The sequence below is a fragment of the Hypanus sabinus genome, chromosome 15 (assembly GCF_030144855.1).
Source record: "Hypanus sabinus isolate sHypSab1 chromosome 15, sHypSab1.hap1, whole genome shotgun sequence".
Taxonomy (NCBI): Eukaryota; Metazoa; Chordata; class Chondrichthyes; order Myliobatiformes; family Dasyatidae; genus Hypanus; species Hypanus sabinus.
This window is the reverse complement of record NC_082720.1, coordinates 164,013-179,717: the sequence shown is the minus strand read 5'-3', so window position 1 is coordinate 179,717 and position 15,705 is coordinate 164,013. Positions and strand designations below refer to the sequence as shown.

The following is a 15,705-nucleotide window of genomic DNA, read 5'->3' as shown; positions in this document are numbered from 1 at the left end:
GAGATGTACTGTGGAGAACATACTGACAGGCTGCATCACTGTATGGTATGGGGGGGGGGGCTACTGCACAGGACCAAAAGAAGCTGCAGATGGTTGTAAATTTATTCGGCTCCATCTTAGGTACTAGCCCACAAAGTACCCAGGACATCTTCAAGGAGCAATGTCTCAGAAAGGCAGCGTCCATTATTAAAGACCGCCAGCACCTGGGGCATGCCCTTTTCTCAGTGTTACCATCAGGAAGGAGGTACAGAATCCTGAAGGCACACACTCCACAATTCATTAACAGCTTCTACCCTTCCGCCATCTGATTCCTAAATAGGCTTTGAACCCTCACATTACCTACCTCACTTTATTAATATACTTTTTTTCTGTTTTTTGCATGATTTTTCATCTATTCAATAATAATTTTGCAATTGATTTACTTATTTTTTATTACTACTATTATTTTTTTTCTTCTGTATTACGTATTGCATTGAACTGATGCTGCTAAGTTAACAAATTTCACGATACATGCCAGTGATTCTGATTTTGGAAGTTTGGATTTCAGGAGATATTGAGGCTCTGGACAAGAAAAAGAAGGAAACACACATTGGGAGGCTGGGATTGAGCCCTAGATGATGATAAAAAGTTTAAGTTTACTCTTGAGAGTTATCAGGATGGCAAAGATAGGTTATAAGATGGATCTAACAGGTGAGATTAAAGAAAATCCTAGGAGGTTCAACAGAATCAAGAGCAAAAGGGCAGCTAAGGAGTAAGTAGGTCCCCTTAGAGATTAGTAGGGCTGCATATATCTTGAGCAGCAGGAGATGGGTAGGGTTTTTTTAATGCATGTTTTTCCTTTCTGTTTACTGAGAAGAAAATCATGGAAGAAAAACCTCTGGCTATCCACACAATCAATGCTTCTCATTTTCCATCACCCCAAAGAGAAAAGGCTAAGTTCACTCAACCTATTCTCATAAGGCATTCTCATCAATCCAGGCAACAGCCTTGTAAATCTCTTCTGCACTCTCTCTATAGTATCCACATCCTTCTTATAATGAGGTGACCAGAACAGAACACAGTACTCCAAGTGGGGTCAAAGTAAGGTCTTATACAGCTGTAACATCTCCTCATGGCTCTTGAACTCAGTCCCATGGTTGATGAAGGCCGACACACCATGCGCCTTCTTAACAACACCGTCAACCCCAAAGCGGGACAAGTTAAACAGTGACTCCTTTGCTTGCATCTTCGGAAGCAGATTTATTTCTATTTTTGATATTTCTTTCTCCCCTTTTCAGGGTGTGGGGGGTTGTTTTGAAGACCCTGACTTGGAGTTACATCTGACTTTGGCTCTTTGCGGGAATGAGTCCTGCTCTCAGGGCCTCACAACCGGCCACTTTTTGATATCCAAAGGATGCGGCTTGGAAGATCAGCACACCTTCACGATTCTGGGATTTTGTGGTTCTGGGGATGTGCCGATTCTAGGCCAGTGCCCGTCTGAAGCACTGTGGGAGAATATGGAACATCAGGTTAGCTGCTGGGGGTTCCGGGTTTTTGGCGCCAACTCTCTGGGCGCAGAGCTCGGAAAAAGCAACGCAAGTCTCTTAACAGACTCACGTAAATCAGTGAGTTGTTTGTTATGCTTCACCTCTCGCTGTGAGATGGGGACACTTCTTTTTCCCTTATTAGGGAGAAAGAGAGCCTGTGGTATGTTGAATTATCAGGTGAACGAGTAGTTTTCGGGGCACTGCAAGTCTTGTGTCTTTATTGACGCTTTGCTGCACGCTTGAGTGCTCAGTGGAGGTGCTAATGATTTTTGTTGGTGGGGGTAGGGGTGGGGATGTCATTTTGCTGCTGCTTGTGCATGGAAGCGGGGAGCTGGGAGGGGCTTTGGGGTTCTAATTTTAACCGTCATTCATTCTTTGGGGCACTCTCTGTTTTCGTGGATGTCTGTGAAGAAAAAGAAATTTAGGATGTATATCGTATACATTTCTCTGACATTAGGTGAACCTATGCAGCAGCTCTGAATGCCTATTCACACAAACCTCAAGATTTTGCTGATCCTCCACACTGCCAAGAGACTTAGCATTAATGTTATATTCTGTCTTCAAATTTGACCTACCAAAATGAACCACTTCACACTTAATCTTCATCTGCCATTTCTTAGCCCACTACTGCATCCTATCGATGTCCTGCTGTAACCTCTGACAACTCTCCATTCTATCCAAAACACCCCCAACTTCTGTGTCATCAGCAAACTTACTAACCCACCCTTCTACTTCCTTATCCAGGTTATTTATAAAAATAACAAAGAGGAGGGATCCCAGAACAGATCTCTGCAGAACACCACTGGTCACCATTCTCCATGCAGAATACGAACCATCCACAACCACCCATTTCTGGATCCACAAAGCACGGTCTCCTTTGGATCTCATGTCTCATTACTTTCTGAATGAGCCTTGCCTGGGGAACCTTATCAAATGTCTTACTGAAATCCATATACACAATATCCACTGCACTATCTTCATCAATGTGTTGCCCTTGTTGGAAAAAAAATCACACAAAATCTCCGCTAGAGTTTGCCAGAAGGCATGTGGGAGACTCTGAAGTCAGTTGGAAGAAGATTCTATGGTCTGATGAAACCAAAATTCAGCTTTGTGGCCATCAGACTAAATGCTATGCTAAAATATACCTCCCCTACTGTGAAGCATGGTGATGGCTGCATCATGCTGTAGGGCTACTTCACTGCAACAGGCCCTGGAAGACTTGGAAAGGTAGAGGGTAAAATGAATGCAGAAAAATACAGGGAAATCCTGGAACAAAAACTGATGCAGTCTGCAAGAGAACTGTGGTGTGAGAAAAGATTTGTTTTCCAGCAAGGTAGTGAGCCCAAGCATAAAGTCAAAGCTATACAGCAATGGCTTAAAAACAACAGAATAAATGTCCTGGAGTGGCCAAGTCATAGAGTCCAGATCTCAATCCAACTGAGAATTTGTGGCTGGTCTTGAATAAGGCTGTTCACTCACAATCTCCATGCAATCTGGCAGAGCTTGAGCAGTTTTATAAAAAAGAATGGGGGAAAATTGCAGTGCCCAGATGAGCAAAGCTGATAGAGAACCATTTACACAGACTCAAGGCTATAATTACTTCCAAAGGTGCATCTACTAAACAATGACTTGAAGGGGGTATATACTTATGCAATCAATTATTTTGTTTTATATTTGTAATTAATTTAGATCACTTTGTAGAGATCTGTTTCAGTTTGACGCTCAACCATTGTTGAGTGGTGTCACAGCAACAAACTTGCACTTAATGTCAGTGAGACCAAATAATTGACTATGATACTTGAGAAAGAGTAAGACGAAGAAACACATACCAGTCCTCAAAGAGAGATCAGAAGTGAATAGAATGAGCAATTTCAAGTTCCTGGGTGTCAATATCGCTGGAGACCTAACATGGTCCCAACATATCGATGCAGCCATAAAGAAGGCAAGACAGTGGCTATATTTCATTAGGAGTTTGAGGAGATTTGGTATGAAACCAAAAACACTTGCAAATTTCTAACTGGCTGAATCACCGTCTGGTATGGGGGGGCCGAGGGTCTACTTCACAGGATCAAAGCAAGCTGCAGAGAGTTATAAAACTAGTCAACTCCATCATGGGCACTAACCTTTTAGTATCCAGGGCATCTTTAAGGAGCAATGCCTCAAAAAGGCAGCATCCATCATTAAGGATCCCCCACACCCAGGACATGCCTTCTTTTCATTGCTACCATCAGGAAAGAGGTACAGTAGCCAGAAGGACCAATTCAGGAAAAGCTTCTTCCCCTCTACCATCTGATTTCTGAATGGACACTGAACCTATGATCACCAGCCCACTTTGTTTTTTGCACAAATTATTTAACTGTTTATTTACTGTAATTAACCGCTTCTTCTCTTTATTATTACGCATTGCATTGTACTGCTACCGCAAAGTTAACAAATTTCATGACATATGCCAGTGATATTAAGCCTGATTCTGATTATGATATATTCAAATTTATGACAGGTATTGAAAAGTTGAATAGTAACAATTTTTTTCTCTCAGGATGGGGGAAGGAGAGACAGAAAATAGGACTCATAGATTATAACAATCTGAGGGTAACATTTACACAGAGGATTATGAGTATATAAAACATGCTGCCAGAGGAAGTAGTTGAGGCAGGTACAATAGCACATTTAAGAAGTATTTGTTACATGGAGGGGCAGCATGAGGGATATGGGCCAGTGTGGTTGGCATGGATGTGTTGGGTAAAGTGCTGATATGAGTATATTGCTCAATTCTCTCATGCACTTGCATTCACAATTGTACAGTCAGCCCTCCTTATCCACGGATTCCGCATGTGCGAATTCAACCAACCATGAATCGCGAAACAGGTTGAATAACGCACTTGAGCATTCGTGAATTTTGGTATCCATGGGGGGTCCTGGAACCCATCCCCTGCAGATAAGGAGGGCCAACTGTACAAATATTCTTTCACAGATGCATCCTCACAGACTATCCCACGTGTATGCAGTTTCACACAATGAATCACACGTAATCTTATTGGAAACAGGTGTATGAAATCTCAATCTCAGATGCATGCATAATCACAATCTCACCAGATGCACAATGTCAAAATCATATGCACAGTCAAGCACAATTATGCACACTCATGTCCTATTGTGCATTTGCACAATCATACTTGTTTGCTCACACTTGCACAAACACGCATTTGTTTGCTCATGCATACCCACATAAGTGTGCACTTGTTCATTAAAATGTGTATACACATGCAAAGACTTAGATGCATATGTACACACATTCACAGAAATATGGATGCATGTGCATACATGCACAATCCATGTGGTACATATGCAAACGTGCACACTCATATTCACATGCATGATATTGCACACACACAAATTCACACATATTCACACCAATAGACACAACACACATACTCACAAAGACCCACAAAAACACATAGGCACTGACGCACAAATGCACCATACAGGCAGAGACACAGAAACATATCTATTGAGGGGCAACCTTTTAGAACAGAAGGAAGGAGTAATTTCTCTAGGCAGAGTGTAGTGAAATCTATGGAATGCTCTGCCATACTGCAGTTGAGGCCAAGTCCGTGGGTATATTTAAAGCATAAGTTGATAGATTTGTGATTGGTCGGGGCATCAAGGGATATGGTGAAAGGGCAGGAGTATAGGGTTGAATGGGATCTGGGATCAGCCATGATGAAATGGCAGAGTGGACTCGGTGTGCTGAATGGCCTCATTCTGCTCCTATGTCTTATGGACGCACACTGAGCTACCAACACACCAACACAAAACTACATCTAGAACTAGGTCCAGACATGCACACACTGAGGGGCCATGGAGGCAACATGCAGATACTACCCACACATGAACGGACAGTCAATGGGACAATAAGTGCCATACTGATGAAGAGACATAGACAAAGACATGCTCAGTACAAAACTCTCAGCCCCATTCAAACTAACATCCAGGTAGAGTTCCACTCATGCTTGGCACTTCGACACTCATACAATGCTGTTGGAACTTACACATAAACAGAGCTAATGGGGTTCACATGCAGTGCTCTGTGGTTTATACACACATAAATGTCTCTGTCAGACACTTGTTCTAGACTTCTAAGATACATACATTGTCTTGATTTCTAATTCACAGATAGCTTGCATGAAGGCTATTGCATAGGCACATGAACTAAGGTTCTTTACATACATGCTCCAACGCTCTAACACATAGACATTTGTCCTGAAATATACATATATCATACATATTACAGCTCATGTATACATACACTTGTGTTCTAACACAATTCATCTGAATATTAAGAACACCAAGGAGTTAGATATCGAGGAACAAATAAGGGTTCCTAAAATCTCAGAGCAAGATGAGACCTATCCTACGTTGCTGCAGGATGAGGGAGAGGGGGAGAGAGGGGGAAGAGGGAGGGGGAGAGGGAAGGGGGGAGCGAGAGAGACAGACAGACAGACACACACACAGACGCAATGCCAGGGAGGGAGAGGGGGTGGATAGGCGGAGGGAGAGGGAGAAGGACCAGTAGAGATGTATAAGGAATTGAACACAATTGTTGACTAATATAGACCAGTATTTCATATACCTTCCTTACCACTCCATGAACTTGAGTGACCACTTTCACCATACACAGTTAATAGCATAATAGGCTTGATGTACAGAGGGATCTTGAGGTCCGAGTCCATATCTCCCTGGAAGTGACCAGACAATTAGGCATGTTGGTAAAGAAGGTGCATTGCCAGTAAGCCTTTGTTAGTCAAGGCTTTCAGATCAATTCCATGTACACCTGTACTAGACCTTTTGAGACATAGACATACCAGAACTGGAGCTCGCTCTCTCTCTCACACACAAAAAACACACACACTCCTGTACTGAGGTCCACATACACACACAGATGTGCCTGTTGTAGGGTCCTGACACAGAACGACACACCAGTACTGGGCCTCTCAGACAGACACACACACACCCTCCCACCCCCCGTACTGGGTTCTGAGGCGCATTTTCTGAAGAGTTGCTCCATTTTCACAACGCACATGAATATAACAGCATCTTCTTCAATTCATTGTGCACTCCAGTACTTACAGTCTCAGAGTGGTATAGTTGGATCCATCTGTGCCATTCTGTTTCGCCACTCTGCGTGTGTGGCTGCGTGTCTGCACTGTTGGAAATGGGAAGCACATGTTATGTCAGGGTGAGTAACAGAAGATTCACTGGTTTATGACCACAAAATTAGTTATGGAGCTATCAGAAAACTATTTGCAAAGATATCAAGTCCACAGTGTACTGCTCTAGGAATCGATTGGAGTACTGCTCAGACACAACTGAAGTGTTCCCATACAGGTCTGGTGAGGAGCTTAATAAAACTCTGTCTCTATAAAAGAGAGGTACAGCTGAGTGGAAGAGTCAGCGTCGGAGCAGTCTGATTCAGAGTAAGGTTTTGGCTCAACGGAGCTTCGGCAAGAACAAGCAGAGGCAAGATAAATAACTAAGTTCATTCCTTAATTCACATTTCTTTTTTTCTGAATTAACTCTTGAGAGAACGGGGGTAGTCTGCATAGCCAGTGTCAGCTCTGTGTGTCAGATGTGGGATTTCCTGGAGACTACCAGCATCCCTGATGGCCACATCTGCACTAGATGCATAGAACATAGAATAGGACAGCACATTACAAGCCCTTCGGCCCACAATGTTGTGCTGACCCTCAAACCCTGCCTCCCATATACCCCCCCACCTTAAATTCCTCCATGTACGTGTCTAGTAGACCCTTAAACTTTACTAGTGTATCTGCTTCCACCACTGACTCAGGCAGTGCATTCCACACACCAACCACTCTCTGAGCTCTTTATAAATAGTGTTAGGGAAATGGAGCTGCCCCTCGATGACTTTTAGCTTGTTAGAGAAAGTGAAGCGATTACAGACAGGAGCTACAGGGAGGTAGTTACCCCCAGGCTACAGGAGACAGATAACTGGGTGACTGTCACAGGAGAGGGAAGGGGGAACATCAGATACTGGAAAGCACTCCTGTGGCCCTCCCCCTCAACAAAAAGTACTCCATTCTGAGTACAGTTGGGGGGGGGGGGTTTAAGCAACAGTGGCTGTGCCTCTGGCATTGAGTCTGGCCCTGTGGCTCAAAAGGGCAGGAAACTGAAGAGGATGGCAGTGGCAATAGGGGCTCTGTAGTCTGCGGACAGTTAGGTGACTCTATGGACACTAAAAGGAAACAGAGATGGTAGTTTGCCTCCCAGGGCCCAAGGTCCGTGATGTTTCTGAACATGTTCACAATATCCTGAAAAAGGGTAAGCAGAAAGAAGTTCTGCTACATACTAGTACCAATACCATAGGTAGAAAAGGAAGGATGTCCTGAATACAGAGAGATAAGAAGGAAACTGAGAAGCAGGACCTCAAGGGTAGTAATCTCAGGATTGCTACCTGTGCTATATGACAGTGAGGGTAGGAATAGAATGAGGTGGCAAATAAATGTGTGGCTGAGGTGCAGGGGGCAGGGAATCAGATTTCTGGGGCAGATGTGACCTGAACAAAGTACACGGGTTGCACTTGAATCTGAAGGGGGACCAATATCCTTATGGGCAGGTTTGCTAGTGCTGTATAAGGCAGAGGAAAGGGAACCTGTATGATACAGCTGAGGATGAGCCAGCAAGTCCGTTATGTAATATGAAAGTAAGGAAGGACAAGCAAATGATTGCGTACAACTGCACATAGAGAAAAGAGTTAAGTTGTACCACAGAGGCAAAATTAGTAAGGGCAAAGAATGCAGGACTGAAGATGCTGTATTTAAATGCATATAGCATTCAGAATAGGTTGGACGAATTTGGGTCACAATTAGAGATTGGTCGATATAACTGTGGGCATCACTGAGTTGTGGATGAAAGAAGGTCATAGTGAGAGCTTAACATCAAAGGATATACTTTGTATCAAAAGGACAAGCAGGAAGGCAAAGGCAGTAGAGTAGCTCTATTGGTAACAGATGGAATTACATCTTTAGAAAAAGATGACATAGGGTCAGAGAATGTTGAATATTTGTGGGTGGAGTTAAGAAACTGCAAGGGAAAAAAAAACATTATAGCAAATCATATACAGGTCTCCAAATAGTAGCCAAGATGAGGGGTTGAGATTGCAAAGGGAACTGGAAAGGATATGTAATAAGGGTTATGTCACATTTGTAATATGCAAGAGGGTTGGGAAAATCAGTTTGGTGTCAGATTGCAAGAGAGAAAATTTGTTGAATGCCTATGATAGGACTTCAGTAAGGGCAAAAGGACCCTAATGGGTGTTGTCTACAGGCCACCAAACAGTAGCATGGATATTGGGTGCAAGTTGAATAGGGAGTTAACATTGGCATGTGGCAAAGGTAATGTCGCAGTAGTTATGGGGGATTTCAACATGCAGGTGAACTGGGAGAATCAGGTTTGTGCTGGACCACAGGATAAGGAGTTTGTAGAGTGCCTACGGGATGCATTCTTGGAACAGCTTGTACGAGAGCCAACCAGGGACAAGGCTATTCTGGATTTAGTGTTATGTAATTAACAGGATTTGATAGGCGATCTTGAAGTAAAGGAGCCATTAGGAGGTAGTGATCATAATATGATAAGTTTTTATCTGCAATTTGAGAAGGATAAGGGCAGCTTGGAGCTGTCAGTGTTGCAGTTGAACAGGGGAAACTATGGAGCCATGAGGGAGGAGCTGGCCAAAGTTGACTGGACGGATATCCTAGCAGAAAAGACAGTGGAACAGCAATGGCAGGTATTCTTGGGAATAATGCACAAGGTGTAAAATCAGTTCATCCCCCAGAGAAGGAAGGATTCAAAGGGGGGAAAGGGGCCACAGTGGTTGACAAAGGAAGCCAGAGATTGCAGAGAATTAAAAAAAAGGAAGTATGACAGAGCTAAGGTAAGTGGGAGGACAGATGATTGGGAAGTTTTTAAGGAACAATAGAACTTAACTAAAAAGGCAATACAGGGAGAAAAAAATGAGGTATGAATGCAAGCTAGCCAGGAATATAAAGGAAGATAGCAAAGGCTTTTTTAGGTATGTGAAGAGAAAGAAGATAGTTAGGAACAATGTTGGGCCCTTGAAGAATGAATTGGGTGAAATTGTTATGGGAAACAGAAATGGCAGAAGAATTTAATAAGTACTTTAGATCTGTCTTCACTAAGGAAGACACAAGCAATCTCCCAGATGCATGGATGGGCCAAGGACATAGGGTAACAGAGGAATTGACATTAGGAGGGAAACGGTGATGGGACTGAAGGCTGACAAATCCCCAGGTCCAGATGGTCTGCATCTTAGGGTACTATAGGAGGTGGCCCTGGAAATTGCGGATGCATTGGTAATCATTTTCCAAAGTTCCTTAGATTCAGGATCAGTTCCTGAGGATTGGAGAATGGCTAATGTTATCCCACTTTTTAAGAAAGGAGGGAGGGAGAAAACAGAGAACTATCGACCTGTCAGCCTGACATCGGTGGTGGGGAAGATGCTGAAGATGAAATAGTGGCATATCTAGATAGCAGTGATAGGATTGGGCCGAGCCAGCATGGATTTACCAAGGGTAAATCATGCTTGACTAATCTGTTGGAGTTTTTCGAGGATGTAACGAGGAAGTTAGACAGGGGAGATCCAGTGGATGTACTGTACCTCGATTTCCAGAAGGCATTTGATAAGGTCCCACATAGGAGATTGGTAGGTAAAATCAAAGCTCATGGCATTGGGGGGAAGACATTGACATGGATAGAAAACTGGTTGGCAGATAGAAAGCAAAGGGTAGCAGTGAATGGGTGTTTCTCGGAATGGCAGGTGGTGACCAGTGGGGTGCCACAGGGCTCGGTATTGGGACCATAACTGTTTACGATTTACATCAACGATTTAGATGAAGGCATTGAGAATAACATCAGCAAATTTGCTGATGATACTAAGCTGGGTGGCAGTGTGACATGTGATGAGGATGTTAGGAGAATTCAGGGTGACTTGGATAGGCTGGGTGAGTGGGCAGATACTTGGCAGATGACGTTTAATGTGAATAAGTGTGATGTTATCCACTTTGGGAGTAAGAACAGGAAGGCAGATTATTATCTGAATGGTGTAGAGTTAGGTAAGGGACAAATACAAAGAGATCTAGTTGTTCATCAGTCACTGAAGGTGAATGAGCAAGTGCAGCAGGCAGTGAAGAAGGCTAATGGAATGTTGACCTTTATTACAAAGGGAATTGAGTACAAGAGCAAGGAAATCCTCTTGCATTTGTACAGAGCCCTGGTGAGACCACATCTGGAGTATTGTGTACAGTTTTGGTCTCCGGGGTTAAGGAAGGACATCCTGGCTGTAGAGGAAGTGCAGCGTAGATTCATGAGGTTAATTCCTGGGATGTCTGGACTGTCTTACGCAGAGAGGTTAGAGAGACTGGGCTTGTACATGCTGGAATTAAGGAGATTGACAGGGGATCTGATTGAAACATATAAGATTATTAAGGGATTGGACAAGATAGAGGCAGGAAATATGTTCCAGATGCTGGGAAAGTCCAGTACCAGAGGGCATGGTTTGAGAATAAGGGGTAGGTCATTTAGGACAGAGTTAAGGAAAAACTTCTTCTCTCAGAGAGTTGTGGGGGTCTGGAATGCACTGCCTCGGAAGGTCGTGGAGGCCAATTCTCTGGATGCTTTCAAGAAAGAGCTAGATAGGTATCTTATGGATAGGGGAATCAAGGGATATGGGAACAAGGCAGGAACCAGGTATTGATAGTAGATGATCAGCCATGATCTCAAAATGGCGATTCAGGCTCGAAGGGTCGAATGGTCTACTTCTGCACCTATTGTCTATTGACTTTTTACAGCAGCTTGTGCTTGAGACTACCAGGGGAAAGGCTATTTTGGACTGGGTGTTGTGTAATAACCAAGATTTTATTTGTCAGCTTAAGGTAAAGAAACTCTTAGGAGGCAGTGATCATAATATGATTGAATTCATACTGCAATCTGAGAGGGAGAAGTATAACTCAGTATCAGTACTACAATGAAATAAGAGGAATTACAGAAGCATGAGAGAGGAGCTTGCCCGGGGGGGGGATTGCAGGGGATACTGACAGAGATAACATTAGAACAGAGGTATCTGAAGTTTTTGGGAACTGTTCACAAGGTGCAATATAGCTATGTCCCACAGAAAAAGTTATTCTCAAACTCAAGGACTAGGCAACCGTGGCTGACAAGGGAAATTAAGGGCTGCATAAAAGCAAAGGAAAAGGGTATATAAGGTAGCAAAAGTGAGTGGGAAGTTGGGATGATTGGGAAGCTTTTAAAAGACAACAAAAGGCAACTAAAAAAGCAGTAAGAAGGGAACAGAGGGCAAACTAGCAGATAATATAACCATAACCATATAACAATTACGGCACGGAAACAGGCTATCTTGGCCCTTCTAGTCTGTGCCAAACGCTTACTCTCACCTAGTCCCACCGACCTGTACTCAGCCCATAGCCCTCCATTCCTTTCCTGTCCATATACCTATACAATTTTACATTAAATGACAATATCGAACCTGCCTCTACCACTTCTACTGGAAGCTCATTCCACACCAACCACTCTCTGAGTAAAGAAACTCCTCCTTGTGTTACCCCTAAACTTTTGCCCCCTAACTCTCAACTCATGTTCTCTTGTTTGAATCTCCCCTACTCTCAATGGAAAAAGCCTATTGTTATGAAAGTACCACAGCTCTGAGGGGCCGAAGGAGCGGGAGCAGCCCCCTCCTTCCGGAGAATCGCAAGATCGCTATTAATTCGGGTCTCGGAAGTGAGAGACAATGCAACGGTTCTGGCCATTGTTCTTAGAGGCACCTGTGTGTCCCTACTACGTGACAGCTACCATGGACATGGACACCCTCGGGCAATGTGGGGGTGGAGATTGCATCCCCCTGCTTTGATGGACATCTACAACTCTGCAAGTAAAGATAAAAGCGGACTGCAGGAGGCAGTACCCCAGCGATGCACCAGAGGAACTTGCTCGCTCAACGCTCCCGTGAGAGCTGGAAGCCACTCAACGCCACATTTGCTCCTAACTCCCTTGCCTGGGGAGCGGGTGGCTGATAATACCGAGAAGGACTTCGATCTAACAACGGGGAAACCAACGCTCCCTTGATTTTAACTGAGTGGCTTCATAAAGACACGGGCAAGTTTTCTTTTTGTTTTCACCAATCCCTCTAAAACACGTGAAACCCAACGATTCCTCGAAAGGCTAAAGTCTGCAGACTTCTGAATGACTTTTTATATTTCCAATGGACAAAAATATTATCCCCTAGACAACAGCCGAGATTACTTCTTAATGATGATTATGACTATACCCGCGCTTTAGATTGAGTATTGGTGATGTGCATTATCTGAATGTTTGCATTAACCTTACCTTTGTGCCCCTTTATAAATAAAAACGTTTGAAAATAGTGACATCAGACTTCAATGGACCTCTCTATCTTTGCTGGTAAGTTCTCCAGTTACGGGATACGTAACACCTTTCAACGTCAACTCCATCTATCCCCCTCATAATTTTAAATACCTCTATCAAGTCCCCCCTCAACCTTCTACGCTCCAAAGAATAAAGACCTAACTTGTTCAACCTTCCTCTGTAACTTAGGTGCTGAAACCCAGGTAACATTCTAGTAAATCTCCTCTGTACTCTCTATTTTGTTGACATATTTCCTAAATTCAGTGACCAGAACTGTACACAATATTCCAAATGCCTTGTACAATTTTAACATTACATCCCAACTCCTATACTCAATGCTCTGATTTATAAAGGCCAGCATACCAAAAGCTTTCTTCACCACAATATCCACAGGAAATTCCACCTTCAGGGAACTATACACCATTTTCCCTAGATCACTCTGTTGTACTTCATTCTTCAATGCCTTACCAATTACCATGTATGTCCTATTTTGATTAGACCTAACAAAATGTAGCACCTCACACTTATCAGCATTAAACTCTATCTGCCATCTTTCAGCCCATTCTTCCAGCTGGCCTAAATCTCTCTGCAAGCTTTGAAAACCTACTTCATTATCCACAAAGCCACCTATCTTAGTATCACCTGCATACTTACTAATCCAATTTAACACCCCATCATCCAGATCACTAATGTAAATGACAAACAGCATTGGACCCAGTACAGATCCCTGAGGCACACCACTGGTCTCCAGCCTCCAACCTGACATAGTTATACACCACTACTCTCTGGCATCTCCTATCCAGCCACTGTTGAATACATTTTACTATTTCAATATTAACACCTAAAGATTGAACCCTCCTAACTAACCTTCTGTGTGGAACCTTGTCAAAGGCCTTACTGAAGTCCATATAGACAACATCCACTGCTTTACCCTCATCAACTTTCCTAATAACCTCTTCAAAAAATTCACTAAGATTTGTCAAACATGACCTTCCACGAACAAATCCACGTTGACTGTTCCTAATCAGACCCTGTCTATCCAGATAATTATATATACTATCTCTAAGAATACTTTCCATTAATTTACCCACCACTGACGTCAAACTGACAGGCCTATAATTGCTAGGTTTACTCTTAGAACCCTTTTTAAACAATGGAACAATATGAGCAATATGCCAATCCTCTGGCACCATCCCTGTTTCTAATGACATTTGAAATATTTCTGTCAGAGCCCCTGCTATTTCTACACTAACTTCCCTCAAGGTGCTAGGGAACATCCTGTCAGGACCCGGAGATTAGTCCACTTTTATATTCCTTAAAAGCACCAGTACTTCCTCCTCTTTAATCGTCATAATTTCCATAACTTCCCTACTTGTTTCCCTTACCTTACACAATTCAATATCCTTCTCCTTAGTGAATACCAAAGAAATTGTTCAATATCTCCCCCGTCTCTTTTGGCTCCACACATAGCTGTCCACTCTGATTCTCTAAGGGACCAATTTTATCCCTCAATATCCTTTTGCTATTAATATAACTGCAGAAACCCTTTGGATTTATTTTCACCTTACTTGCCAAAGCAACCTCGTATCTTCTTTTAGCTTTTCTAATTTCTTTCTTAAGATTCTTTTTACATTCCTTATATTCCTCAAGCACCTTATTTACTTCATGCTGCCTATGTTTATTGTAGATCTCTCTCTTTTTCCAAACCAAGTTTCCAACATCCAATATAAAGCAGGATACTAAAAGTTTTTCAGTTACATAAGGAAGGGATATTGAGAGTTCATACTGGACCACAGAAAAAGATGCTGATGAGGTTGTAATGGGGAAAAAGAAATGGCAGATGAACCTAGTAAGTACTTTGCTTCAGTCTTTTCTCACGAAAAAGTGCTAGGCAAATTGAAAGGTCTCAAGATGGATAAATCACTTGGACCACATATTAGCCCTTTCATCCCAGAGTCCTGAACGAGGTTGCTGAAGAGATAAGGGATGCATTGGCCATGATCTTTCAAGGATCATTTGATTCTGGCATAGTCCTGGATGACTGAAAAATTGCAAATGTCACTCCACTCTTTAAGAAGGGAAGAAGACAGAAGAGAAAAAATTATTGGCCAGTTAGCCTAACCTCAGTGGTTGGGACAATGTTGGAGGCTATTACTAAGTATGAGGTTTTCGGGTACTTGAAGACTAATAATTCAAAGTCAGCATGGTTTCTGTAAAGGGAAATCTTGCCTGACAAATCTGTTAGAGCTCTTCAAGGAAATAACAAGCAGGATGGACAAAGGAGAGGCAAAGGATGTCACTTACTTAGCTTTTCAGAAGACATTTGATAGGGTGCCTCACATGAAGCTACCAAACAAGATAAAATCTTATGGTGTTACAGGAAAGATACTGGCATGTATAGAGAAATGGCTGATAGACAGGAGGTAGTGAGTGGGAATAAAGGGAGCCTTTGCCAGTTGGCTGCCAGTGACTAATGGTGTTCCTCAAGCGTCAGTATTGGGACTGCTAGTGATATTGTTTGTCAATGATTTAAAGAGTGGTATTGATGGCTTTGTGGCAATGTTTGAAGATGATATGAAGATAGATGGAGGGATAGGTAGTGCTGAGGAAGCAATGCAATTGTAGGACTTAGGCAAACTGAAAGAATGGGCAAAAAAGTGGTAGATGGAATACAGTGTTGGGAAATGTATGACAATGTATT

The 15,705-nt window shown here is 42.8% G+C and overlaps 1 protein-coding gene across 5 annotated transcripts in view; it reads right to left on the bottom strand.

The window, feature by feature from the left end:
• Positions 1-15,705, bottom strand: part of uimc1 (ubiquitin interaction motif containing 1) — a 99,618-nt gene that overhangs the window by 10,618 nt on the left and 73,295 nt on the right. For 2 of the 5 annotated variants that reach the window (XM_059989958.1, XM_059989956.1), the window contains exons 6-7: positions 6,657-6,732; positions 6,169-6,265 (exon numbers count right to left, since the gene is read on the bottom strand). In XM_059989958.1, the coding sequence (XP_059845941.1) occupies positions 6,208-6,265; positions 6,657-6,732 (134 nt within the window). In that variant the 3' untranslated portion in view covers positions 6,169-6,207. Of the gene's footprint in view, positions 1-6,159; positions 6,266-6,656; positions 6,733-15,705 lie in introns of all 5 variants that reach the window. The other 3 variants (XM_059989955.1, XM_059989959.1, XM_059989957.1) reach the window with 2 other exon arrangements.